The sequence below is a fragment of the Narcine bancroftii genome, chromosome 6, assembly GCF_036971445.1.
Source record: "Narcine bancroftii isolate sNarBan1 chromosome 6, sNarBan1.hap1, whole genome shotgun sequence".
Lineage (NCBI taxonomy): Eukaryota > Metazoa > Chordata > Chondrichthyes > Torpediniformes > Narcinidae > Narcine > Narcine bancroftii.
In genome coordinates, this window is record NC_091474.1 from 153,755,971 (window position 1) to 153,783,097 (window position 27,127).

General features: G+C 41.2%; 1 protein-coding gene across 3 annotated transcripts in view; it reads right to left on the reverse strand.

Annotated features, from left to right (window-relative positions):
- LOC138736611 (kelch-like protein 29) overlaps positions 1–27,127 on the reverse strand; it is a 483,106-nt gene that overhangs the window by 56,573 nt on the left and 399,406 nt on the right. For all 3 annotated transcript variants that reach the window (XM_069886405.1, XM_069886406.1, XM_069886404.1), the window contains 4 exons: positions 24,260–24,456; positions 19,809–20,068; positions 11,885–12,083; positions 2,651–2,833 (listed from right to left, as the gene is read on the reverse strand). In XM_069886405.1, the coding sequence (XP_069742506.1) occupies positions 2,651–2,833; positions 11,885–12,083; positions 19,809–20,068; positions 24,260–24,456 (839 nt within the window). The remainder of the gene's footprint in view (positions 1–2,650; positions 2,834–11,884; positions 12,084–19,808; positions 20,069–24,259; positions 24,457–27,127) is intronic.

Sequence of the window (27,127 nt, forward strand, 5' to 3'; positions counted from 1 at the left end):
GAAATATATATACAGTGTCCTCTATAATGCTTGGGACAGAGACATTATTTTCTTTTATTTGCCCCTGTGCTCTACAGTTTTGAATTTATAAACAATTTCACGTGACTAAAGTGCACATTACAAATTTTATTTCAGGTTTTTTGTATATATTTTGGTTTGACCATGTCGAAATCACAGCACTTTTAATACATAGTTTCCTCATTTCAGGGCACTATTATGTTTGGGACATTTAGCTTCACAGGTGTTTGTGAGCATTTGAGTATGTTTAATTGCTTCATTGGTGCAGGTATAAGTAAGCTGGGCTTGTTTCTAAGCTTTTGATCACTTTTGGTATCTGTAGTTGCCATTTTTCAACATGAAGACCAGAGTTGTGCTAACGAAAGTCAAAAAAGTAATTATGAGACTGAAAAATGAGAATAAAACAATAAGAGACATTGCCCATAGCTTAGGAAGATCTCCATTGCTGATGACGGAAGAATTTTCATCCTAATGAAAAAAATCCCCAATGCCTGTCCAACAGATCAAAAACACTCTTCAGGAGGCAGGTGTGTATTGAATGACTACTGTCCACAGAAGACATCATGAACAGAAATACAAAGGCTAAACCTCAAGATGCAAACCAATAGTTACCCACAGAAACAGGGTGGTTAGCTTACAGTTTTCCAAGAAGTATTTAAAAGAGCCTGCAGAATTCTGGAAAAAGATCTGTGGACAGATGAGACCAAGGTCAACTTGTATCAAAGTGCTGGCAAGAATCAAAGTGAGGAGGTATAAAAGAATTGCCCAAGATCCAAAGCACACCACCTTATCTGTGAAACATGGTGGTGGGGGTGTTACGGCCTGGGTATGTATGGCTGCCACAGGTGCTGGTGTACTTATCTTAATTGATGTTGTAACTGCTAATGGCAGTAAGCAAAATGAATTCTGAGTTTGGGGCATTAAACTCATTGGATGGCACTTCACCCTATAGCAAGCTAATGATCCCAAACCTTCTGCTAAAGCAACACAGGAGTATTTTTAAAGCCAAAAACTGGAAAGTTCTTGAATGGTCAAGTCAATCACCTGATCTAAATCCAATTGAGCATACCTTCCCATATGCTTGAAGAGAAAACTTAAGGGGTCAAGCCCCCAAAACAAGCAGGAGCTGAAATGGCTGCAGTCGAGGCCTGGCAGACCATCATCAGAGAAGATACTCAGCACCTGGTGATCTCTATGAATCAAAGACTTCAAGCAGTCATTGCATGCAAGGGATATACAACAAAGTACTAAGCATGACTACTTTAATATACATACAATTGCTATGTCCCAGATATTATGGTGCCCTGAAATGAGGGGACTATGGATAAAAAGTGCTGTAATTTGTACATGGTCAAACTAAAATGTGTACAAATAGTCTTGAATAAAATCTGGATTGTGCACTTTAATCACATATGAATTGTTTGATTACAAATTTAAAACTGTTGAGCACAGGGGCAAAGAAAGGAAAAATGTGTCTTTGTCCCAAACATAATGAGGGACACTGTATCTTTGCTTCCTCTGGACACTGCACATCCAGCTGAGTTTCTCTTGCACGTTTGTGCACTGCACTTTTAATTATAACTGTTTTCAGTAAGGCAATTAGTTCAAGCCTTTGTTTTATTAAATATTCATTTTATGATGAATATAACTGACAGTTTACTAGTATTGCACAGTTAATTTACAATACTTTTTCAGTTGGGTATCTTTTGCTTTGACAGCTCCAAGAGTGCGAATGATTAACAAGCTCAAGAAAGGGAACCACTGTTCACTCTTCTAACCGATGAAATCAATGGAGTATGTACTGGTGTCATTACTACATGAGCAATTAAAGTCTGCTGAAGCATGCCAATGGATCCTGTTCTGAAGTGATAAAGGTTCCCAAAAGCATTCCATGCAATGAAAATAATTATTTGCATTAGATATGATTGGCTTTAATATCATTATCCTTTGACTTCAGAGACCAGCCACATCTTCAAATACAGTTCTAAACTGCCTACGGCGAATATAAATAATATTTGGATAAACTTAGAAATGTTAAACTTTATCATTAACCCTGAAAATATTGCCCATTTTATTCTGTCTTGTGAGAAAACTATGTTATTGTCAAATTAGCAATAACTATTTTTGTTAATAATTCCAGAAAAATTCCTGGCAGGGTCATTGCTGTGCTGGCCCACCCCCTGTGACTTCTCCCTCCCTGATATCCCCATAAAGGGTGTTACGTCCAATCCTCTCCCTCAGTACCTGCCTTGGAACCGTGCCAGCAACATGCAAGCAGCGTTGACACTTTAAGGTGACTAAAGCCTATTAATCAATATTCTCTGTCTGATTGTGGTTGATTGGTAGTACAGTAATTTTCAGTGTTCCTTAACTGAGAGGGTACACTGAAAGACAAATAATTTCAATAGTCCATGTTTATCATTTTTTTTAGGCTGACTTGTTTGTTGTTGTTTTGATAGTTTTTGCAAACAAGCATAAATCTGGCATGTGTACTCTCTACATTTCTCTGCAGATGCTGTTGGTGAGTTTTCTCTGTTATTGAGGAAATGCTCTCTTTGATTCATAGAGATCACCAGGTGTTGAGGTGGAATAAATTGAGGTGGAATAAAAAAACAAGTATAATAACAATTACCAGATAAATAGACGTTGTCTCCTGCACTCACAACACTGAAAAATTCTCTGTCGTAGAATGGTAAACTGGCTAATGGGTACCACTTGTTGTTCTGTGGGTTAAAGCAGTTGACAGCAGTGAGATCACGTTGGCTCATTCCAGTCATCTGACGGCCACCGACCAGGACAATTACTTCAGCCACACCTTGAAGGCAACGCAGAAAAGAATAGATTCAAACCAAAGCACTCCTGGTTGATGGGCGTTCAACTTCACTGCTTCTTCAATGCTGAAACTCTTTGTTCAAGGAGAATGAAAACAAACCATATTAAATGTTTTCTGATCCCTAAAATTCATAAATTAATGCTTCAAGTGGACATGATTCAAACTTCCATGTGCTATATTAAGACGGATATTAATCTATTTCAATTAAATGAATTAACACTTGCCAAAATAATCTGTGCAAGGAAATAGATAACAGCTTATAATAAGTATTTGTACTTAAACATTATCTTTTCATGTTCTATAAATTATATATTTGCACTCATTTACAATTATATCGCTCAAAATTTACATATTTATTTTCCAACATAGAAGGCTGCCATTTTAGTGCAGTGAATTTGACTCATTCGAACATTCCCAAACCCCACGAAATGCTCAAGTGAGCAGTGCTCTCCGCGTTTCCATCAGATCCCAACTAACTGATCTCTCCTATGCTACAACTGGCCAATTACAGTGGCCAATTAACCTAGCAATCCACTGAATGACCTCATCTCAGAACCCACAAAACCATGCTGCACATAGCAATTAAGTTTTTGATAATTTAATACATTTCATTTTACTTCCTATGCATTTACTGTTATATTTTCTCGGCCACTTGTAATCCTTCCCATTTCAGCACCCTGCCTTCACCTTATCCCAGTTGCTGATCTGCAACCAACAATGCAATTGTTACAGATTCTCACCTAACTCCGTCAACCCCCTTCAACCCCTCATCTATCAGGTATTACAGCCACCCTCAAACATTCTACAGTCAATCTGTTCTGAGAGCTGTCAAGGGTTGAGATTAATGGGATAGAAGGAAAATTTAAAGATATGCTTGAAACCTCCCTGAAAAATGCAACATCCCTGTTGACTCTCTGTGCCAAGACTGCTAAATTTGGAAAATAAACATTCAGAATGGGAGAGAAAACTGTGGTATCACTGGCAAATTTGAAGATGGTCTTAAATATTGTTGTACTGAACCAGTCATAGGTATAAAGTGAGTAGACCAATGGACTAAGAACATAACCCTGTGGTGCTCTGGAACTGTTGGAAATTGTGAAGTAGATGTTCTTATTAATGCTCACTGATTGTGGACTGGAGGTCATTGAGCAGTCATTGATCTCATTCCTGGCAATTTGAATGAACCTGGCACAAACAAATGTTACCTGAGAGACTGTGTTCACTGTATCCCAGAGTGGAATAGCCTGCACCACTGTTGACACATAGTCAATGCTTGCTTGAGGTATCAGGAGTTGTACCATTCTACACTACTGCAGGGAGAAGATGATTTCAGGAATAGAGCAGAAAGTATGCAACCCAGCCATCCTGCAGCCACTACCAATAGATTTGGGGAAGTAGATCATCTTTGGTATAATTCCATAAATGGATGATACACCAACCTCTGAAACCTAACCCCAATGTGTGTACATCTTACATATCTAATGAATTTTATTGATAATTTTTTGGGGACATGGGGATCACTAAGAAGCTCAGAACTTTTGTCTATTCCAAAGAGAAGCGAGAACTGAGCCACCATTTTGAACCACTGTAATAAAACAGTGAAGGTTCTGCATTACTGATGCTAGAATGGTGCTGTGGCGATGCACATTTGCAGTGGCGAACTGACCCTGCTTGTCATGTGCGGTTGGCGGGGCACCTGCAGCAAGGATGGCATCGCGGGACCGTCTCTTTCGACCCAGACTGGAAGGTTGCATATGCGCTTGTGTCATCAGGATACAAGTGCTGGGATGTTCGGGGCAGGACCCAGGAGGGGCTTAAAGATGGCAGCGCAGAATTCAAAATAAATCTGTTGTGATACCGGAGCTCACAGTCCGTTGTCTCAGTCTCTTCATTGTGCTAGCTCACAACCAGCTACATTGGAGACCCCGACGAGTATACACGACCTGAAGACCTGACACAATGAAACAAACAGCTGTAGCTGCCGTCGTGTAGAAGCTGCCAACTTTCAGGACAAACAGGCCCCACACTTGGTTTGGCCAAGCAGAGGCCCAGTTCCAGATCAAACAGATAACCTCTGATTCAACTCACTCCTTCTATTCAGCTCACTCAATCAGGAAGCCACCTCAGGAGTCGATGATCTCATTCAGGGGCTGCCAGAGGAAGGTAAATACACGGCTCTGAAAAAAACCTCCTCATTAGCACGTTCAGCCTCTCATGATGTGAGAGAGCAGCCTAGGCCCTCTGCCCTCATGGACGAGATGGTCACACTGGCGGAAGGCCACAAGCCCTGCCTTGTGTTCGAACAGGCATTTCTTGAGCGGATGCTTGAAGACATCAGATTACTGTTGGCTGACGCAGATTTCAGCGACCCACGCAAGGTTAAGCCATAAGCAGATGTCCTCCACCATTCCAAGTGTGAAGTCATAGACTCGGTCAATTGTGTCACATGGCCATCACCTAGGACAATGCCCAAATCAAGTCCACCACATGAGCAGGTCCCACCCTGGCAGAAAACAGAGAGGTCTGATCCCAGGCTCAAGTAGCACCAGCCATGTTTGTTCTCGGGAAACAACAGGACCAGCTGCCATTAGTGGTTGCAGCGGCTGGGCAACCAAATAGCCTTCTCCATGTCTGGGACAGCATCTCAGGCCACGTTTTTTGTGGACACAGAGGCGGAGATAAGTATCATACCCCCTATGGCGCTTGAGATAAGAGACCCCATGGCCCTTCCCTGCATGCTGCCAATAACGCTGCCATCACAACCTTCAGAAAAAGGCAAATTACTGTACATTTCAATAACACCATATTCCAAAGGTCTTTCATGCTCCCTTCAATGGACAAGCAGGCACTGATTTCCTCCTGGCGCACTTCCTACTTGTCAACCTCCATGGCAGGTGACTAGTCCATGCTGAGACTTACCACACATTCCACTCGGCAACACCAATGAGACCTCTACACAACTTGCTTCCTTGGAAATCCAACACGGCCAGTACAGGTGCCTCCTCGCAGAATTTCCCTCCATCCTGCACCCCCCAGTTCACGGCCCCCCATGTCCAAGCACGGCGACCAACATCATATTGATTTGCCTAGCCTCAGACAAACTCAGCCTCACCAAGGAAGAGTTTAGGCACATGGAGGAGCTCGGCATCATCCGTCTTTACGACAGTCCTTGGGCCTCACCCCTCACTTGGTGCCCAAGTCTAATGGCAGCTGGAGACCCTGTGACATTAACAGGCATCTCAATGACACAATGATGCTGGGCCTCTGTCCAATTTCCCACATCAAGGATTTCGCAGCGAATTTCCATGGTGCAAAGCTTTTCTCCAAAGTTGACCTAATCCAGGGATACCCACCATATCCCTAGACATTCGGATGACATCCAAAGATGGTTATCATCATCCCGTTTGGCCTGTTTGAGTTCTTACGCATACTGTTCATTTTTAAAAATACAGCACAGACATTCCAGTGCCTCATGGACACGGTCGGTAGTGATTTGCCTTTTCATCTACCTTGACGACATCCTGGTAGCCAGCAACTCACCTGTGGAGCGCATAACACATCTCTGCCAGCTTTTTACTCACTTTGGACAGTTTGGCCTCACCGTTAACCTGGAGAAGTGCCAATTCGGCCTCACGGAAATAGACTTTCTGGACCACAAAATTACTACAGGTGGCGTCACCCCTTTACCAGACAAAGTGGATGCCATTCAACGCTTCGCCAGACCGACAACACTAAAGGGCCTGCAGGAGTTCGTGGGCATGGTAAATTTCTACAACAAGTTCATCCCTGTGACAGCCAAGATTATGGCAGGCTCATCGAAGGAGCTCAAATAGACTGATGAAGCTCACAGCGTTTTCGAGTGGACTAAGGAGGCCCTGGCCCACTCAATGATGTTAGTACACCCACAAATGGATGTACTGATGGCCCTCACAGTTGACATGTTCAACAGAGCAGTGGGCGCTGTGCTGGAACAGTTCGTTGATGACTCATGGAGATCCCACGCATTTTTCAGTCGACACCTGCTGCCACCCGAACTGAAATACAGTGCATTTGACCGGAAACTACTCACCTTCTACCTGGCCATCTGAAATTTCCATTACTTTCTCAAAGGGCATCCGTTACTCTCAACTGCTGCTTACTTTTCCCTTCTCAAAGTCCTCTGACCCGTGGTATGATCGTCAACAGAGACACTTATCCTATGTCTCTGAATTCACCACTGCTATCCAACATCTATCAGGAAAGCACAATGTGGTCACAGACACACTTCCCAGGCCTACAGTCAACACTATGTCACAGGGCATCGACTACTATGATCTGGCTCGGGCACAACAGAATGACTCCGAGACACTCAGTTTCAGAACTGCAATCCCACTTGATGCCAATGACACTACCCTCCTTTGTGACGTTTCCACTGGCCAATCCAGACCTCTCATCCCTGCCCAATGGAGGAGAACAATCTTCTACATGATCCACAGTTTGTCGCACCCCTCAATCCGCACAGAAACATGACTGGTGTCTACAAAATTTCTTTGGCACGGCCTGCACAAACAGGTCACGGAGTGGGCAAAAAAACTGCAAAGATTGCCAAATGGCCAAGGTCCAGTGACACACCAAGCACCAACTCCAGCAGTTCGTCATCCTACCCACAGCTAAAGTATAACTCTTCTGCTATTTAGCATGCACATAGTCCTTTACTGCATTTTTAGGTACACCCTTCACATGAAGAGGTTACAGATGGTGAACAACCACAGGGCTATCTATCTAATGTGGTCATTATCTATCTAATGTGGTCACACTTGGTTGCATTTCAAACAGTTTCTTGTATAATTTTTCCTTGTGTTGATTCTATCACCATAACTCTAATCTTTTGAATTTTGACCAACTCCAGCAGTTCGACATCTCGATATACTTGGACCCCTGCCAGTCTCCCAGGGATCATACTACCTACTTACAGTGATGGACAGACTCATTCGCTGGCTAGAGGCCATTCCCATTCTGGACGCCTCCACAGAGACATGCGCTAGAGCTTTCCTCGCCACCTGGGTCTCCCGCTTCGTGGTTCCAGCAAACATCACAACCGATCGGGGGGGGAGGTGCAATTCACCTCCACCCTGTGGACAGAACTCTCCAGACTCCTGGGCACCCAGCTGCATCGCACCAACTCCAGCAGTTCGACATCCCGATCCGCAGCTGTAATATAATGGGCTAGTCAAGCGCTTCCATCACCATCTCAAATCGGCGCTGATGGTATGCCTCGAGAAGCCCAACTGGGTGGACGAACTGCCCTGGGATTCGCACAGTGCCCAAGGATGACCTCGAGGCCTCCTGTGCTGAATTAGTCTATGGAGAGATCATCACAGTATCGGGTCAAGCAAAAAGTCAAGATACTGACACAGACACCGCCACCCTCCTCGAATGGCTGCATGACAAACTGGGCTCTATTGCACCACCCCCACCATCATGACATGGTCAACCACCCTGCAACTATCCCCCGGGCATGAATATATATTCGTGCGCAGGGGCATGCACAGGACTTCCCTTCAGTGACCTTATGAAGGTCCATACAGAGTGCTACACATGAACACTTCGACATTCACCCTTGACTTTGGGGGCAAGAAAGAGTTATTCATGCTGGATTGGTTAAAACCAGCTCATTTGGACTTGACCCACCCAGTACAGGTTCCTCCATCAGTGTACAGAGGTCAGTTGCCTAAACAGAACACCTCACCCTAAATGTATCTTGAGACCATCAGTGTCTATTCTTGGGGGAGGGGGCTTTGTGGTGATGCACATGTTTGAAGCAGTGAACCAGCCCCGCTTGTCACGCACGGTCAGCGGGGCAGCTGCGGCAAGGATGGCTTCGCAGGACCGTCTCTTCTGCTCCAGACCAGAAGGTTGTATATGTGCTTGTATCATCGGGATGTTAGGGGCGGGACCCAGGACGGGCTTAAAGCTGGCAGTGCAGAATTCAAAATAAACCAGTTGTGGTATTTGAGCTCACAGCCTGTTTTCTCAGTCTCTTCACTGCGCTTGCTCATAACTCACTACAGTGCAATATTTTGATCAACCAGTTAACTTTCCACAGAAAATTATGTACCATTTGTAAATGGCGATGGTCTTATGTGTATGCTGCCTTTGGGTTAGAGGTTGCAGGCTTGAGAAGTGCCCTTGAAGAGTTTTGGTGAGTTGCTGCATTGCAGCTTGAATGTCTATGATTGATGCAATTTTCAAGGTGAGGAATGAAAGAATGTTTAGGATAGTGAATACAGTGTCAGACAAATGAGTTGCTTTGTCCTAAAGCAATATTATTGGTGCATCACTCACTGGGAAAGAGTAAAACATTTCATTATACTCCTGAAGTGCCCTGTAGATGGGAAAAAAAGTTTCATGAAGACATATACTGCAGAATAATGAGTCTCTTGCTTTGCTCTTATAGCCATAGTCCTTAGGTTATTGGTTCAGTTTGAGATTCTGGTCACTGATAATTTCAAGGATGTTGATGGCAGGAGACTAGGTGACAATCATTCTGTTGAATGTCAAGCGCAGTTGATGAGATTCCTTTGTTTTTGGTGATGGTCATTGCCAAACATATAAGAGCACAAGTATTAAATCCACTCTGACACTCCACCATAAGCTGATTAATTCTTCCACTCAGACTTCTTCCCATAACCTTTAATACTTTGACTATTCAGATATCTGTCAATCTCTGCCTTAAATACACTCAACAACTCGAATTCCACATGCACATGTGGTAGCAAATTCTAGAGGTTCATCACTCTCTGGCTAAAGAAATTCCTCTGTTTAAAATGGGGGCCTTTGATCCTGAAGTTGTGCTTTCTTGTCCTAGGCTCCTGTACCACATGAAAGAATTTTGCCACATCTACTCCATCCAGGCTTTTCAACATTTGAGATGTTTTGATGAGGTCGCCCATCATTCTTATGAACTTTAAGTAATACAGACGAAGTGCCATCAAACATTCCTCATAAACTAATCCTTTCATTCCAGGAATCATTCTTGTGAATCTTCTCTGAACTCTCTCTCATGCCAGCACATTCTTAAATAAAGAACCAAAAACTATACCCTGTCCTCCAAGTGAGGCCTCACTCGTGTCTTATAAAACTTCAACATCACCTCCCTGCTCTTGTATCCTATTCCTTTAGATATGAATGCCAACACTGCATTCGCCTTCTTTAGCACCGACTCAACCTGTAGGTTAACCTTTAGCACAAGAACTTCCAAGTCACTTTGAACTTCCGAATTTTTAATTTTCTGCTCATCCAAATAATAGTCTGCTCTTTTACACCTTCTGCCAAAGTGCATGACTGTACATATTCTAACATTGTATTTCATTTGTTACTTCATTGCCCATTCTCCTAATCTACTGTCTCCACAACCTGTTTCCTCACCACTATTTGCCCCTCCACCTATCCTTGTATCATCTGCTCAAATGTAACCTGTCGGTCTTTTGCCAGTACTGCACTTTGCCCACTTAAGCCTTATCCTATCTCCTTACAGCCTCCCTTCCCATTGCTTGTTCATCTATTACCATTTGAGAGAAGGCACATAATGATTGAAGAGCTTTGATCAGAGGCATGTAAAATTATATGCCAGCTATACTATAGCTCTTCTGCTATTTACATGCACATAGTCCTTCACTGTATTTTTAGGTACACCCTTTACATATGGATGAAGAGGTCACAAATGGTGAACAACCACAAGGGCTATGTGGTGATTATCTATCAAATGTGGTCACGCTTGGTTGCATTTCAAACAGGTTCTTGTATAATTTTTCCTTGTGGTGATTCTATCATCATTACTCTATCTCTTGAATTTTGACCAACTCAATTACTGTGATGCTATCAGGTATTTTGTTGGATCTTGACATCTCCCACACAGAGTTTACTCAGTGCCCTTTCTACCTTTCCTGCATGCATGACTTTAACATGATGGAATAATGATAATTGTTAATCTGCAATAGGTGCCTTTGCCTTTCATTTGGATAAATTGTTTGTTGGTGAGTTTTTATTTGCAGGAGTGATATTAGTTTAAGGATGACTACACATTGTTAAACAATAATTTTCATAAATAACAACCAATAATTTGCTAATATGTGTTCTAATTGAAAACATGAATATTTGTGCCTATAATAGATTTTAAAAGGGAGTTGTGGAGTTTATTCACCTTCCAAATACAGTGAAACACCTGGTATCCAGCACCTAAGGGGATTGGTAGATGCCTGGTAAGTGTATTTTTCAGTTGCTTGAGACTGACTTTTATAATACCTTACTAATGCACCTGCGTTAAATAAACAGTTTAAAAAGACAAAAATACTATTACTGAACTTTCACTGAACAAACTTCATTTGCGTGAATAGATAAACCTTAAAACATTTAACTTTATTTTCAGTCATGTTCTTTGAAAACATTTAACTGGCGATGCATCTGCAGGTTCCTCCCCCTCCAGGGCGCTGCCCAAAAGAGGAAAAATAAATATAGATAATTAGCCACCCCCTCCCAGAGTTTATAGATAATGCCACTAACTCGGCTGACTCTTATTTACTAAGCAGAGATAAGGAGATACTTTAAGAAAGACACCACAACGGCGAACAGCATCTAGCAGCTCTGCATCCTGGGTGACACCATTTTATTCAAACACAATCGTATTCAAACTTTATTCAAACACCTGTGACAAGCAAAGCATGACCAAGGCACTGCACAGGCTGAATATTTTCACCCATCTTCACCAAGGGCTTATGTGTTACTTCAGAGAACATTTACTTTTACAATTTTAAACTTGCATATTCTTTATCTATTATTTATTTTAATTTTTATAATTTATTTTCCTTGATTTTTTTGCTGGTTGCTTGAGGCTGCTCGTTGCTTGAATTGCAGATATCAGTGGTTTGACTGTACTGTTTATTCTACACATTATCCTTCATTCCATATATTGTACTTGCCACCAGTTAAAACTCTACTGCAGTTCATTTACAATGTAAGGAATAATGCAGCAAACCTCACTACATTAGATCCTACCTGCAGATAGCCTTGGCCGTGTTCGAGGTGTCTGCATCTCCTGCCGTGCATGTGGCAACATGTGATAGCGTTTTGCTTCATTTACCAAGTCTCGGCAAGCCTCTGAGGACTTGATCAATTCCTCATTGTCAACAACGTTTAGCAAATAGCTTGGATGGATAAAGGGCAGACGGACCACAGCCAACAGCTCCGACACATGCTGAAAAGAAAATACTTCCTATTATCAAGGCATTTGTCACTGAAGGAAATTGTAAAATATGCATGTGACCTTTTTGCTCGTGTCTGACATTATAGAGAGACTAAACACATGGGAGATGGATACATAGTGAAAATGCAGTGTTTTGAAAATATCAGCCAACTTCAATTACATTGTTTGTGTGGCAGCGCAAAATTAAACTCAATAGGACACATGCAAATGCAAGAGCTCAACGAATTACAAAAAAATTACAAATCTAATTTTGGATGGACATTAAATCTGAAGAGACTTTAAACTGTAGACTATGCCTGGCCAATTGGAGCAAATACGAGATTGCTGTAACCAGATCGCTTCCCCTGATAATGTATTCAATTCCTCTTTCCTAAATCATCTTCTGAACACGATCATGCATTTCTCTTTGTCAGGACTCTGCAATGCAAAGAAACCTCTCAGATTCTTTTCTCTATTCTATATTTAATGTCTAGCTTTCTTCACTGATTTCCTAAACTCAATCCAACAAAATATTGATGCAGTTCTGAACTACTTTGCATAGGCATATCTAGGGTATGGCAGGTGAGGCAGAGAACAGGGGTGCCACTTGCGGGGGTGTGGGCACCATTGTCCTTGCCTTTCCCACCCAATATCTAGGTCCCTAGCCCAATAATTAATCTCCATCCCAGGGGTACAGTAGCCCTGGAGTGCCAGTTCCGCCTAGCATCTCATTGGGCCACTTCGGGGCAGCTCCAGCACACATGCGGCACCTGACGGCGGCTCAATACGAGATCAATGGAAAAAAATGGCTGTCATCCCTACCCATAATCTCCCATGCAGCTGGATCTGCTCTGTCAGTGCCAGCACCAGCCAGGCAAATGCAGAGCAGTTCCAGCTCTGTGAAAGATTATGGGTAGGGAAAAAGTCATTTTCTCATTGGGCCATTGGCGCCAAGGAGTGGCCTCAAGGCCATAATGGCCTGGTGAGGTGACAGAGGCTGGGGGGGGTGGTGGGATAGGCCATTATTGGGTGGCCTATAGGGTTGTCACAGCCTACCCCAGCTGCCTGCTGACGGCACCACCAGCAGCCCGCTCTGGGTGCCCACCAACTGCCCCACCAGCAGCCCACCCAAGCTGCCACCCCCCTGATGGCCCCTGCCAACATCCTTCGCCTGCCCAACCATGGATATTTTCCAATTAATACCTTGTCAAATAAATAATCTGTGAATTTATGGGTGTTATTGTTATTAATTTATTTAGACATTACATCACATAAAAATAAGAAATAATCAATGATGTTTTATTTAATGGAACAACAAACTGAACAAAGTAGTTGAAAGTATAGAAGAAAATTTTAACTAAATACATTACTTCGTAGGGTAGCAACCTGTATCCACAAGCTATGTTGTATGGTGGTGGTTTTTGTGCAGTTTTCTGTGAGTTATTTTTTAAATGGGGTGGGGCACCACTTGACCAAGATATGCCACTGCTTCTTTGTCACCATAACCAAGAAAACCAATCAGGTGCTTTGTCCCCCCTTCCACAAGACCAAGGTTCACCCTGTCTTTCTCCCAAATTCCATTATTGCCTTGTTTCTTGCTCCCCTCCCCTCATGCAATTGAGCTCAAGTAATCCATGAATTCTTCAACCATCTTTCTCAACTCTATTCCCACCAAAATGTTGCCTGCTCAACTCCCTTCCTAGCTGCTATGTTGGCAGTTTACCCTACCTGGTTGTTGTCCCCTTTCCTTCCAATTTGTGAACTTTATTGTTTAACATCAATCATGGTGAATGATCAGGTATCTTCAATTTTTCTTTCTATTTGAAAGTCCCTCAATATGCAATGTCCTCCCAATCCAAGTAAGCACAAATCTACCCTTGAATTTCATGTTCGACTGTCCCCAATCTGCCCCTGTCATAATAATGAAAAGATTATCACCAAAATCATAGTTTTTTTTTACAAAAGTCTCTGCATGCACCATGACCTGTTGCAGCCTTCACCACACACCCCCCCCCCCCCCACCCCTAACAATATCTTTGCTCAGCTGGATCTATTTTGATCCTATTCATTTTACATTTGTGACAGACTCTCTTCCCTCTTTCAGGGTAAATATTGATGCTCCCCAGAGACATTTCTCCTGTGGTGCTGCCGTTTTCCCACATTACCTAAAACCACGGAGTCAATTCCTCATTCTTTGATGATGCTCAACTCGATCACATCATCATCTTTCTCAACCCCACGTTTCTCTATTACTTATATGACTGGGATGTTTGATAACTACTACTAGATCTGAAGAAATTGTTTTTAGCTAAATATGAAGAGGGAGAAGCTATCACCTCTTTCTCTTTCCTTCAAAAGTTCTATTCCTCATCCACTGACTCCACACCAACTTTCTCTGGCAACCATCTGAAACTGGAATAGGGTGTTTTCAAAGTTGATGTTCCATTTACCATTGCTTTACTGCATTTCTATAGGATTACAAAACCTTTCCATATTCATCCTTCCAGATCAGAGAATGTCAATTCTCCCTGATGGTAGCATTCAGAACAAAGGGATACAAAATTTATGCTTGGCCACAAATGAAGCACTGCTTCACACAATGGGGATTGGACATTTGAAATACTCCTCATAAGAAGGCTGTTAGATTTTAGCCAACAGAAAATTCAAAATGGAAGCACAATCAAATTTTGTGAGGCAGACTATTAATGGCTATGGATCAGGGCAAGTGTTGGGAGGTAAGATGCAGATCAGCCAGTTAAAATACAGTGCTGTACAAGGATCAGTGTCTGAATGAATTACACCTATTCATCTGTTCTTGATTCTTCACCTCACATTATTGCAGGAACACAATCGCTACCAAGGCAAGTTGTTCAAGGACAACTCAGGACACATATTAAAGCAGTCTTTTCCCTTCAACCACACACAAAGAGTTTTAAAGGGTCATGATAACAAGAGAATTTAGGCTACAACAAAGAGTGTAGCAGCGCTACAGATAGACTACAACTTTCAGAAGTCTAGCGAACTGGCATGGGACGTCATGACAGGGCGCACGTGGTTCAGTGTTTAAAAGAATACCCACGTTACTTGGGTAAATGAGTTCTGATTTACCTGCAACTAGATGTGTTATTATTTCGCATTCATCAGCGACCACTGCGTTTTCAGTGGCTACAATTGGTAACCCCCAAAGGGTCCAAAATGAGCTTTTGGACTATATGGATACAGCAGATGTTGCTGTTAAGTCACCACCCTTCTAGCAGATGCATCTGATGTGGCCATAGTGGGTGCTCTGCAGCAGTGTGTCAATGGACAATAGAAACCATTGGCATTCTTTAGCCGCCATCTCTGTGAGGCCAAGCAAAAATACAGCACCTTTGTTAAAGAGCTCCTAGCCATATATTTGTCCATCCATCACTTACGTTACTTTTTGGAAGACAGACACTTCACCATGTTCACAGACCATATACCCTTGACCTTTGCATTTTCAAAGGTCTTGGAGCCCTGGTCAGCTCAACAACAGCGGCAGTTATCCTTCTTTTTGGAGTTCTCTACCAGAATAATACATTTCTAGAAAAGACAATGTAGAGGCTGATGCACTTTCCCGCTCAGTTGCGCTCAAGGTATCAGCTATGTACCACGGTATTGACTATGTGGCTCTCGCTGCTGCCCAAGCACAAGGTGGTGAGATGGAGGCTTATCACACCTCAATAACCAACCTACAATGGAAAGATGTGCTACTCGATGCTGACGGCAAGCCGTTTGTTTGCAACATGTCAACAGGACATCCATGGCCAGTGGTTCCAGCTTCATGGAGACGTCGTATTTTTGATTCTGTCCATGGTCTTTCTCATTCACCCATCAGATTGACTGTTCATCTGATTTCAGACAGATTTGTTTGGCATGGTCTGAAGAAAGACCACGCAAATAGCTTGTCAAAAAGTCAAAAAGCAATCCTGAACACAATGCATAAATACTAAGCCATCCTGCCCTCTAACTGACTGCGTTTCCCATTCTCTGTTTGGGAAATTGAAATCCCCAACCAACACCACCCTATTTCTACTGCACATCTCACCTATTTCCTTGCACATTTGCTCTTCTAGTTCCCTATCCCCATTTGGAGGCCTATAATTTACCCCTATAATAGTAACCTCACCCTTCTTATTTTTCAGTTCTACCCACACTGCCTCCCTCGATGAGTCCTCCAGTCTATCTTGCCTCAGCACCACTGTAATATCCTCCCTGACAAGTAATGCCACACCTCCCCCATTTACTCCACCAACTCTGTCACATCTAAAGCAGTGAAATCCTGGAATATTTAACTGCCAGTCACAACCCTCCTTCAACCACGTCTCGCTTATGGCCACAACATCAAAATGCTCCGTGTCAATCCACACCTTTAGCTCATCCAACTTCCTTACTACACTCCTCGCATTGAAATAAATACATCTCAGGGATCTCCTACATCCTACCTTCTGCCTATCCTCCTCTCTACTATTCTCACATTTGTCACTACAATATATTTTTATTACTTCCTGCTGTTCCTCCCTCAAATTATTTAAATATACCACTTTCCTTAGCATACAAACCCTCTCCCTGCTCTCCTGCCTAACTTGAGACCCTGTCCCCAACCATACTAGTTTAAACCTCCCCTGACAGCCCAAGCAAATGCCCCCACCAGGAGACTGGTCCCTCTGGGATTTAGATGTAAACCATCTTTACGGTATAGGTCCCATCTCCCCAAAAAAGGTCTCAGTGGTCCAAGAACTTGAAACCCTGTCTCTTACTCCACCCCTTTAGCCACATGTTTAACCTCCACCTGATTCTACTTCTGCCCTCACTGTCACGTGGCACAGGAAACAATCCAGAGATTACACCCTTAGCGGTCCTCCTTTTAAGCTCCCTACCCAACTCCCTATACTCATTCTGCAGGACCACTTCCTTCCAATATCATTGGTACCAGCATGTACCACAACCTCAGGCTCCTTACCCTCCCCTTTTAGGATGTGCTGAACGTGCATAGTCACATCCTTATCGTGTCCACGAAAACCTCTGTCCGTCTTTCTAACCATTGAATCCCCTATGACTATCACCCCTTTCCTTTTATCCCTACCTTTCTGGGCCACAGAGGTTGACACCACACCTCTGCCCACCATAGTCTGACTATCCTCCTCCTCAGTACTCAAGATGGAGTACTGATTTCTGAAGATTTCAGACTCAAGTGCTTGCACATTCATCAGCCACCACTGCATTTTCAGTGGCTACAAGTGTTTTCAAATGTCCTGAAATTATTAAAGCTTATGGTCGTGGAAATAGAGAGGATCCTAGTTATGATGAGCAGAGTGTTTTTAGCATTTTCAGCTTTTATTTCAGATTTGCAACATGTGATGTGTTTTTACTTTTCAATAATGGAAAAGGAGCAGTTGACTTAGGAAATTAAGTGATATTTCTTTACTTCGAAGGTCACGTGAGGATGGAGCCTCTGGCCACAATGGTTCAGGAGGATCCACTTCACCCTTCGTGTGAAGGATTAAAATGGAGAGAGATGAACATTTCTGAGTCAAAATTTGAATAGTGGGATTAGGTTGGATTGCTTTGTCAAAGAACAGCTGTAAGATCAATGGCTTCAACAGTATTACAGAAATATTTTTGACACAATTATCCACTCTGAATGGAGCTGTTTCAGATTTAGCCACAACACAGTATAGCAATATATTTCAAACAAATTCCTCCGAATTACTCATTAATGGCAATCAGCTGTCAGTTGCACACTTAAATCTGGAATTACAGGATATAAAAAAAATGCATTTGAGACCACTGAAGTTTTGTAATGTGAAAATGGCTATCAATGCCTATACTTTGAAAATCACTTTGGGCAAAAATTCATTTATCATTCCTGTTTAGAATGTACCAAGTACATTACTGAAGAGAAATATTTACTTAAATCCTACAAAATAAAGATCATAAAAAAACAAAATCGAGTTACTATTGATGTTAGTCTGAGATTTTGATTTTTAGCCAAGCAATGCTGCACATTTTAACATGTATTTCTGATCAATAAACACACACAACAAACAGTTTAACATGGTATTAGGAATAATAAACTATCTGAATATCAATTACATATAGAGGGTTCCAACCCAAAATATTGACTGGCTGTTGTTATCTATGGATGCTGTCTGACCTGTTGAGTTCCTCGTCTCACTGTTTCTCAAGATTCCAACATCTGAAGTTTTTGTCTTTTCTCTATTAAATGACACTCTCCTGCAATGTATCTCAGTATGAACTGTGAATGTTAAAAAGGGGTTGATTGTATATAAACTCATAATTGAGCAATAAGAGAATTTTGAGCAATTCTGACCAATTATTTCTTTATGGCTGTACAAGGGAGAATTAAGAACAGGTGCAGTCTTCAGTTCAAATAAGCTCAGAGAGCAGAACATAGCTGGAAGATTGTTCGGTGCATAGAAGGAGAGGAGAATGCTGGAAGGATCTGTGATTGACATTCCTCCTGTTGTGCTGCCCTTTGCCAAAATCATCCAAATCACAGAGTTAGTTCTTCATTCTGAATACATTCAGCTCTACCTCATTTCTCAACCCTACTATTCTCTCTAACTTGTATTACTGGGTGTTTGGAAGATGCAAATCATATTTAATATCTCAGCCCTGGAAGTTAGAGCAGAGCGAGGTCAGATGTTCCAGACTTTTCACATTTATAACTTGTTGTTTAACTCATTAGAAGATGAAAATATTAGGAAAAGGTGAAAAACACAATCACTACAACACTCAGGTTTGTTAATAATCTCAAGGTCTATGGGAGACTCTTCAAAGTTCAGATAACAGAAGCCCAGGACAATTATTTCAATGTATAAAAAGGAAAAAGGTAAGTAAGCCTTTTGACCCTGCTCTGCCATTCAGGACAATCAAGGCTGGTCATTTATTTAAACACCATTTCCATTTCCTCTCTCCATAACTTTGATTTTTTTTATGTTGAAATATTTATGTCTCCATGTTAAATTTGCACAACTTACCCTATACAGCACTCTGTGGCAGCAAATTTCACAAATCAACCACCCACTGAATGAGGAGTTTGTCCCTATCTCAGTACTATGCCTACTGCTTTGTAACCTATGATCTCCTTTTCCAACCAGGGGAAACATCTCCTCACTGTCTAATTGTCTGAAGTTCCAACAGCACCCAGTCTCATTTATCAACATTTTAATGAATACAAACCTAGTTGATCTAATCTCTCCTCATATGGCAGACCAAATATCAAGAGTTTGATTGGATTGTTAACATCATAATGCAATCAGTGATTTGTGTTCACTGAGCTTACATGTACAACACTGGAATTATCCAACTAACCAAGAGGTGTCCTCAGTTATCATTCATTCAGTGACTCCTGTAAAACCCAACTGGGCAGCATATTGCAAGGATGAGATTATTTGTGGCTGAAGTGACAAGTGGGCTTAAAGAGACCAGCTGCACTATTCTAGATCATATAAGCAAAAGCCACATGACCGTGATCTGCTGGATTCTTTACAGGCCATTTAAATTTTACTCCAGCCACAGGCCTTCAGGAAGTACGGGGAGACCCTTAAGAAGGAGATATTTAAAGATGATAAAAGATTCATTTGAAGGAAAGTGCAATCATGGAATGATCTCCAATTAGATTTTGAGACGGCAAAAAAAAATGCTGTTGGATAGAAAAATATTGACCACTTTATAGTTCAAAAAGTGTACCTGTGTTCGGTTCAATGGATCCTTCTTAATCCATTTAATTACAGCCTCATAAACAAGTTCTTCAGTCTTTGTGTTCAGGCTGTCGTTAGAGAGAAAAGCTATAAGATCATCCTTTGAAATATTCAGAACTTCATCTTGGGCTGTAACTTCTGGAAAATTTTGCAGTGCGTAGGCTTTTGCCATGTTGTGTAGTTCATTACAATGCATGGCTTCTGCCATGGCTAGGATTCCAAGGCAGTTGGTAGCTGTTAGCTGTTTCTCTGAAAGGAGAAGGAACACGTTAAAAAAAACTGTTACCTGAGATGCACAATTCATGTCAATGAATATGTGGCACATACTCATTCTTAGCATTTCAGTTCCAAGGCTTCTGGACTATGTTCCATTTGCATCTTATTTAGCACTAAGGAAGTTTCAATGAGAATATAATTGTGTATGCATATGTCCTATGTTCCATACAGACTGATTGCTTTATAATATGGGCTGAATATGCGACTAATTTTAACGCGTTCCTTTTCACTGGTAGTGGGAAATAATTACTAGGAATAATTATTATTCAGAACAGCAAAAAAAACTTTCAAACAACAAGCTATTCATGAATTTACTCTTAAAAGGAAAATGATCTCTAAGAGTAAATACAATGAAATTTAAACCCTTTCATCTTATGTTCTGTGATCTGGTCCTCACATCAAATTGGTTTCAAGGTCTCCGCACAAACATTGTTGAGCAATAATTGGGAGAATACTTTAGTTCCCATCGGAAGTTAGGGTATCTTGAAGAAGGGATTTTAATTATGCCGTAACATGAAGTGGAGTTGCAATATTGTTAGGATAATCCTTATTATAATGACCTGAATATTCTACTTGCTATTATTAATACCTCCAGCAGAATAGATTTTGGCAATGGACCTCCATAAATTGAATGTGAACATTACATTCAAATCTCAGTGATTACAGTTGTGGAGTCTTACAGCATGGAAACAGGCCCAGTGGCCCAGCTTATGGATGCCACACAACATACCCTCCCACTTGCCTGCATTAGGCCCATATCGCTCCAAGCTCCTCCCATCTGTTTCTAACACTTTATCTGGCAGCTCATTTCATATGCCCACCACCCTGAGTGAAAAGTATGTTATGCATTGGACTATTTTGGTAAGTGAGTTCTCAGCTGGAGAATTACACATTTGCAATTGGAAATAAAATTTGTTCTTGCATGCACTGGAAGCACTCATGAAGCTTGTGGATACTTAGAGCATGTATTTTATTTACACATTTGCACTGCAATTTTAAGTATTACTGATTTTTTTTGATGACTGGTCCACTAAAACTTGATATAATCACCATTCAAACTTTTCTTCAAGTTAATGCAAGTGAACGTTGTGAGGAAAGTGCAGTCTTTCACTCAGCAGCTATGCATCTTACCATGAATGGAATTTTAAAAAGTAGCCTAAGTAGCTCATTTGTGCTTTCTTTCTGTAGTAGTCTCAAGAGCAGCCCTTGAATAACACATGGTTTGGCATTGTGGCTCATTCTGAAACTTTAATAGGAAGCACCAAGATTGGCCTTTAAATCATCCAATCTCATTCTAATTACGGCAGGAGATTGACATTCACATGAAACATTCTCACCAGAAAACTTATAATTGCTGGGCAATTTAAATTTAAGTCAAAGAGAGACTCAATTACAATGTGATGAAAGGTCATCAGCCTGAGATGTTAACTCTGATTCTCTCACTGCTGAATCTAGCCGATTTGCTGAGCATTTCTGATATTATTTTTACTTCACTTGTCAGCAGAAACATAACTCTGTGAAGATGTCAATAAAGGTAATTCAGTGTTTAAAAATATATTAGACTTGGCTGATTATTTTTTAACACTGCAGATCAAGAGTTGGAAATGGATCACCAATGTTTTCTGGAAAAATAAAAATAAAATCATATATGAAGGAATAGGCATTACAGATAAAAACATTACAGTCCTATCCCCTGCACTGTGCATTGTAAGGAGAGCAGCATTGTCAGCTATAAGGCAGGCTATTAAGAATTATAATTGTAGTTGATATAGGGATGAATAGCATCTGCTCAGCTGTTACAGGAAGTGTGTGATGTTAGCTATAATTAGCAAAGTGAACATTTTTGGATAATTGGAACATGTTGAGGATGCCCAAGCCCTGAATAAAGCAGGGAGTGTGGCGATTTTCATGCGATACATTGTGCTTGGGAAATAATAATCAATAATTTGCTGAACTGTTAGCTTCCTGCAAATTAACTGCACCTTAGAATAACTGAAACTAATGTGGAATAAATGAGATTATTGAATTAAACAGGCAGATCCTGGGTTACACAAGGGCATATGATTCCTATAATTCTTTCATTTCATTAAACGACTTCTCTGTTCAGCAAAGAAACACACTGCTGGAGGAACTCAATGGGTCAGGCCACACCCACGGAGGGAAATGGACTGTCAACTTTCATATTGAACCTGTTTCAGAATTAAGGAGAGGGAAGTCAAGGGGAGGGTGAAGGGTCAATGGATGAATGATGGACCAATGAAGGGTGGATGATGGATAAATAGAACCAAATGGGGTGTAGTTGGGAGACAGATAGGTGAAGAAAACAAAGGGAGGGGCTGATAGAGCCAAGTGGGAAGAGGGGAGGGTGAAGGTGGAGATTGCCGCTGAAAGAAGGAGATTGGTGGAACAATGGGAGGGATGGTGGGCTGATGGGGATAGTGGGGGTTTGAATACTGTGGGAAGGGTTTGGAGGAGGTGGTACAGGTGATGAATGTACTGAAAGGGAAGATATAATATATGGTAACCTACGACCATGTCCTCCTTTTTGGAAATTTGGAAATGGGCACCCTAAACAGGAGGCTAAGCGAGTTTGGAAAGAAGGTCCTGTATGAGATGACATGGATGGATGAGGAGAGAAAAGGTCTGAGGAGGAAAAGGTGACTTTAAATTGGAGGATTCTATGTACATTGGATTGTAGTCTACCTGGGTGGAACAGGAAGTGCTATTCTTCAAATCTGCATGTGACCTTTTCATCCTGTCAATCCAGGAGGACAAAGTCAGACAAATCCATGCGAGAATCGGGAGGGGAACTAAAGTTGTTGGCAACCAGGATTTCCAGCTAGCACCAGTGGACAGAATGCAGGTGCTCAGCAATGCGGTTGCCTAGTCTCCACTTGGTCTCAATGATGTAGTTACATTTTTAATTTAGAGATACAGCATGGTAACTGGCCCTTCCAGTCCATGAGCTCATGCTGTCCAATTAACCTACAAATCTTGTACATTTTTGGAAACCCATGCAGGCAGAGGAAGAAAATATAAATTCCTTACAGACAATGCTGGATTCAAACCCAAATTCCTGGTGCTGTCATAGTGTTGCACTAACTGTTATGCTGTGTTGCCTTGAGATGAAGCCACAATGAGATTGCCAAATGCAGCAGATGTTAGAAGAGGTGCACATAAAAATCTGCCTCATCTGAAAGTGCAGTTTAGGTCCCTGGGTGAAGGTGGGAGGGAATGTGTAGGGATAGGTATGACATCTCCTATGGTTGCACCGGAAGGTGCCCCAGTGGTTGAAGGTTTGGGTGAAGAGGGAAGAATGAACAAGGGTGTCATGGAAAGAGGGACCTTGTGAAAATCAGAAAAGGGTTGATAAGGGAAGTCTCCATCTTCCATGTTCACCCTAACACTACCCATACTTAAACCAGTGGGACACGCACTATATCCAGTTGTTAATGAAGAGGACAAAACATTTTTATGATAATTAGCACTATCTTGAAAACATTTTTAAAACTTTACAGGAGAATTTGCATAAAATTGCATTTTTTAAAGTCTTCTGTAACCTCAGGAGCATCCATGGTTTAAACTAAATAGCCAAATGCCCACAGATAAAAATCTCAAGTTTGTATCATTATCAGCCAATCTGGAGATGATATAAAAGAGGCCTTCTTGCAGGTTAAGAAGCAGAAGCTTGTTTTCTTGGCCATGGTGCTAAAGTGTTTCAGGACTAAAGTGTTTCAGAGCTCTGTCTGAGCTCTTCCAGGCTCTATTGCTGGTTTCTATGGAGTGTATGTCTGTGTGAGTGGTGTGTGTGAGTGTATGCCTGCATGAGTGAGTATGCATTTGTGTGAATGTGAGCCTGTTTGAGTGTCTGGGTGAATGTGTAAGAGTGTGTGTGTCTGTGTGAGTGTGAGAATGTGACTGTCTGTACATGTACACGTGCTAGCTGGAGACACATTTGGGACTCATCAACCACACTACCTCCACATCCCACACCTAAAAGACTAAAACTATAGCTATTGGCATTTCAAAGCTGAGATTTATCATGAAGTGATTCCTTGTAACTAATCGGGTAAATTGTTGAGTCACCGGGGCCACTTTAAACTGTTGTGCACAACATAAAAAAGAAGAAATAAGTGCATGAACTTGTACAAATAATTTACATACCTAAAAATGATACACAGACTTTGCAGAATGTTCGGAACTGGAATTTACTGGCAGCTTCCAGCAGGGTTTTTGCATTCCCAGAATTAATGATGAGTGAACCAGTATAAACAAATTCCAGCAGCATGTCTAAGATATCTGCATTTATGTTCGAAATCGTCAGCTCCAGCTTCTCTCCGTTCTTGTTGTCCTTTGAAGCCCTGACAACAGCAGGGAATGCATTAGAAATTAGAGGCAAATACAATTATTTCCATGGGTCAACGAAAAGGTAGCTTTACTCCACATACTGTGCACTAAAATGCTCTACTATTTAAAACAAAGTGAGCTGAAAGAGAAAGAGTAAAGCAACATCTAGTGCAAAAAAACACCATCATGCAAAATGTTATTGAAAATGGAACGAGACAACTTAAGGATAAGAAAGATAAAATAATTGCTCATAAATAGAAAGCGAAGCCCTAATGACACAAATTGGTAAATAGAGGAAAGTGGGTGGAGACAAAAATGGTTAAAGCAGAAAGGTGGGAAAAGGACTAAATCTGCCACAGGAAGCCAGCAGCCATCCCATTGGAGTTCCATGACTGTGGCCTAGGCTGTCTGTTAAACAGGTGTTCCCCTGAATAAAGCAAAATACTGAGGTTTCAAACAGTCCCGTATCTTAACATTAGTTACCTTGATTAAGGGAGACAAAATTTGACATCAAACTCATTTCAAATGTAGCTGTAAATAAAAAAAAAACCCTGTTTAAGAGAAAGAAATACTTGTTTTACTTCAAGAAAAAAAATGGTGATAAGTTGCATGGCATGCATGCCATTTCCAGAAGGGGTTCTGCATTTGTTAACTCCGGCAACTCAAACATGATTTGCTTCTAGGTCTAATAAAAATAGTCTCAAGTTCAATTTTTTGCATGCACAGAACTGGAAAGAATGTCACCTGATTGCCATTGTATTGAGAATAATACATTGCAATGTTTAATCCAAGGTAGTAATGGATTCATAAACATCTAAATGCTTGAAATAAAGTTTGATTATGACTATTTTGTGCTAAATCTATACAGTTGGCTTCCAATTAACTTGGAAGATTAAACATTTGTGATTTAAGCACTCATTTGATTTATTAGCTGCAACTTTAAAACATTTTGACAATAGTACACTCTATTAAGTGCTAGTTAGAGAATTCCATTAGGCAATTCTGACCTTTCATAATTATTGAGAGAAATTGTGGGATGATAGGATTCCATGCAAATAAAAACTATTGTCAAGGGATGTCAGTTGGGTTACTTTGTCTCGGGTTTGTCAGTTGGAGATCAGTTTGTGAAATAGCTAGCAATCCAATGCATTGTGCTCTTGGAGTCATGGCTTCATCAAGAACTCCAGCTTTGAGCCATTATATTAGCCCAAGGGAACTCTCCAGTTAAGTCCACTCCTGGCAGAACCTAGAGCTACAGGAAAATCAAAAGAAGTCATTTGCAGCTGGCCATAGGGCACTTTGGGTGGAGGTGAAGACAAATGGAATAAAAAGGTCCAGGAGGGAGATTGCGATGACATTTTGGAGGAGTGTTTACCTTAATTGTTCAGTTTAGACTTGAGGGCCTTGTCCACATTCATGTTATGAAGACCTAGAAGTAGGTTAGAATTTTCTTTTAGGGTGTTCCACAGAAATGCAAGGTTGAAAATGGCTAGGTCTATTGATAAATCACTCTATAGGTCTGCACTATTGAAGGCAAAAGACCATCCCCCTTCACACTTGGAATATCTAAGGAACAACAGGCTCAGCAATCTGATTCAGTACCTTTATCTTGAATTTTGCACAGCCCAGGGTTATGGGCATTATACAATGCATATAAAAGGCATTAAATCATTACAGAATGATGAATGAAATGATACTGAAGCTGTTTATATAATTAAGACTGGAAGTATTCAGTGTAACCAATGGCCATCATGTTTAAATATTCAAACCATATTAATGTAAATAAGTGGTTTTCAACCTTCCCCCCTAAACTCACATTCCACCTTCAGTATTCCCAATGCCATAGGTGCCCTGTGATAAGTAAGGGATTGCTGAGAGTGGAAAGGAAAAGGTTTGAAAATCACACTTTTAATCGTACCTCATTGACTCGTTATGTGCATGGTTTCATAACTCCAAAGGAAATGGCCCAATGATAATTTTTCTCAATCAAAATATTTCAGTAACAATTGGGTCTGGAGCAGTGATTCTCAACCTTCCCTTCCCACTCACATACCATCTGAAGCAATCCCCTGCTAATCACAGTGCACTGATGACATAGGGATTGCTTCAGGGGGGCAGTTTGAAAACCATTGATGGGAATAAATTATTTGAAATTGTGTACAGTGCAGACATCATGGAGTGAAGGATTCTTCCTGTGCTGAATTGGTTCTATGTTCTGTATTTTATAAATATTTACAATTCAGAATTTATAGTTCTTTCACTCCACTAGCTGAGGTTGGTGTATGAATTTTATCCAAAGTTTCTCCCTGAGCTGATGAAATATGCTAGGTTAAAGCTGCCATCCTACCTGGTACGAAATTCTAATGCACATCCATTGGCAGAGATTCTGACACAGAGGATGGAAAACCTCAAAACTCCAAACAATACTGGATGTACATAAACATGTATTTTTCAATGTAAACAATTATATTCCACTTTTGTACACCTCTTGCTTCATTGAGACACTGAAGTTTTCTGAAGCCCTTCCTTGCTCAAGAGCTCTCTGCCCAACAGCATCTTCCCTGCCTCTATTTTTAAAAATGCTCATTAAATATTTCATTTTGTTTCCCGATTTCAATTTAGCTTTGATTTCCATCTTTTTTTTTTCCTGAAGGCTGTAGATTTTGCAAGATTTTGGATGGCCAC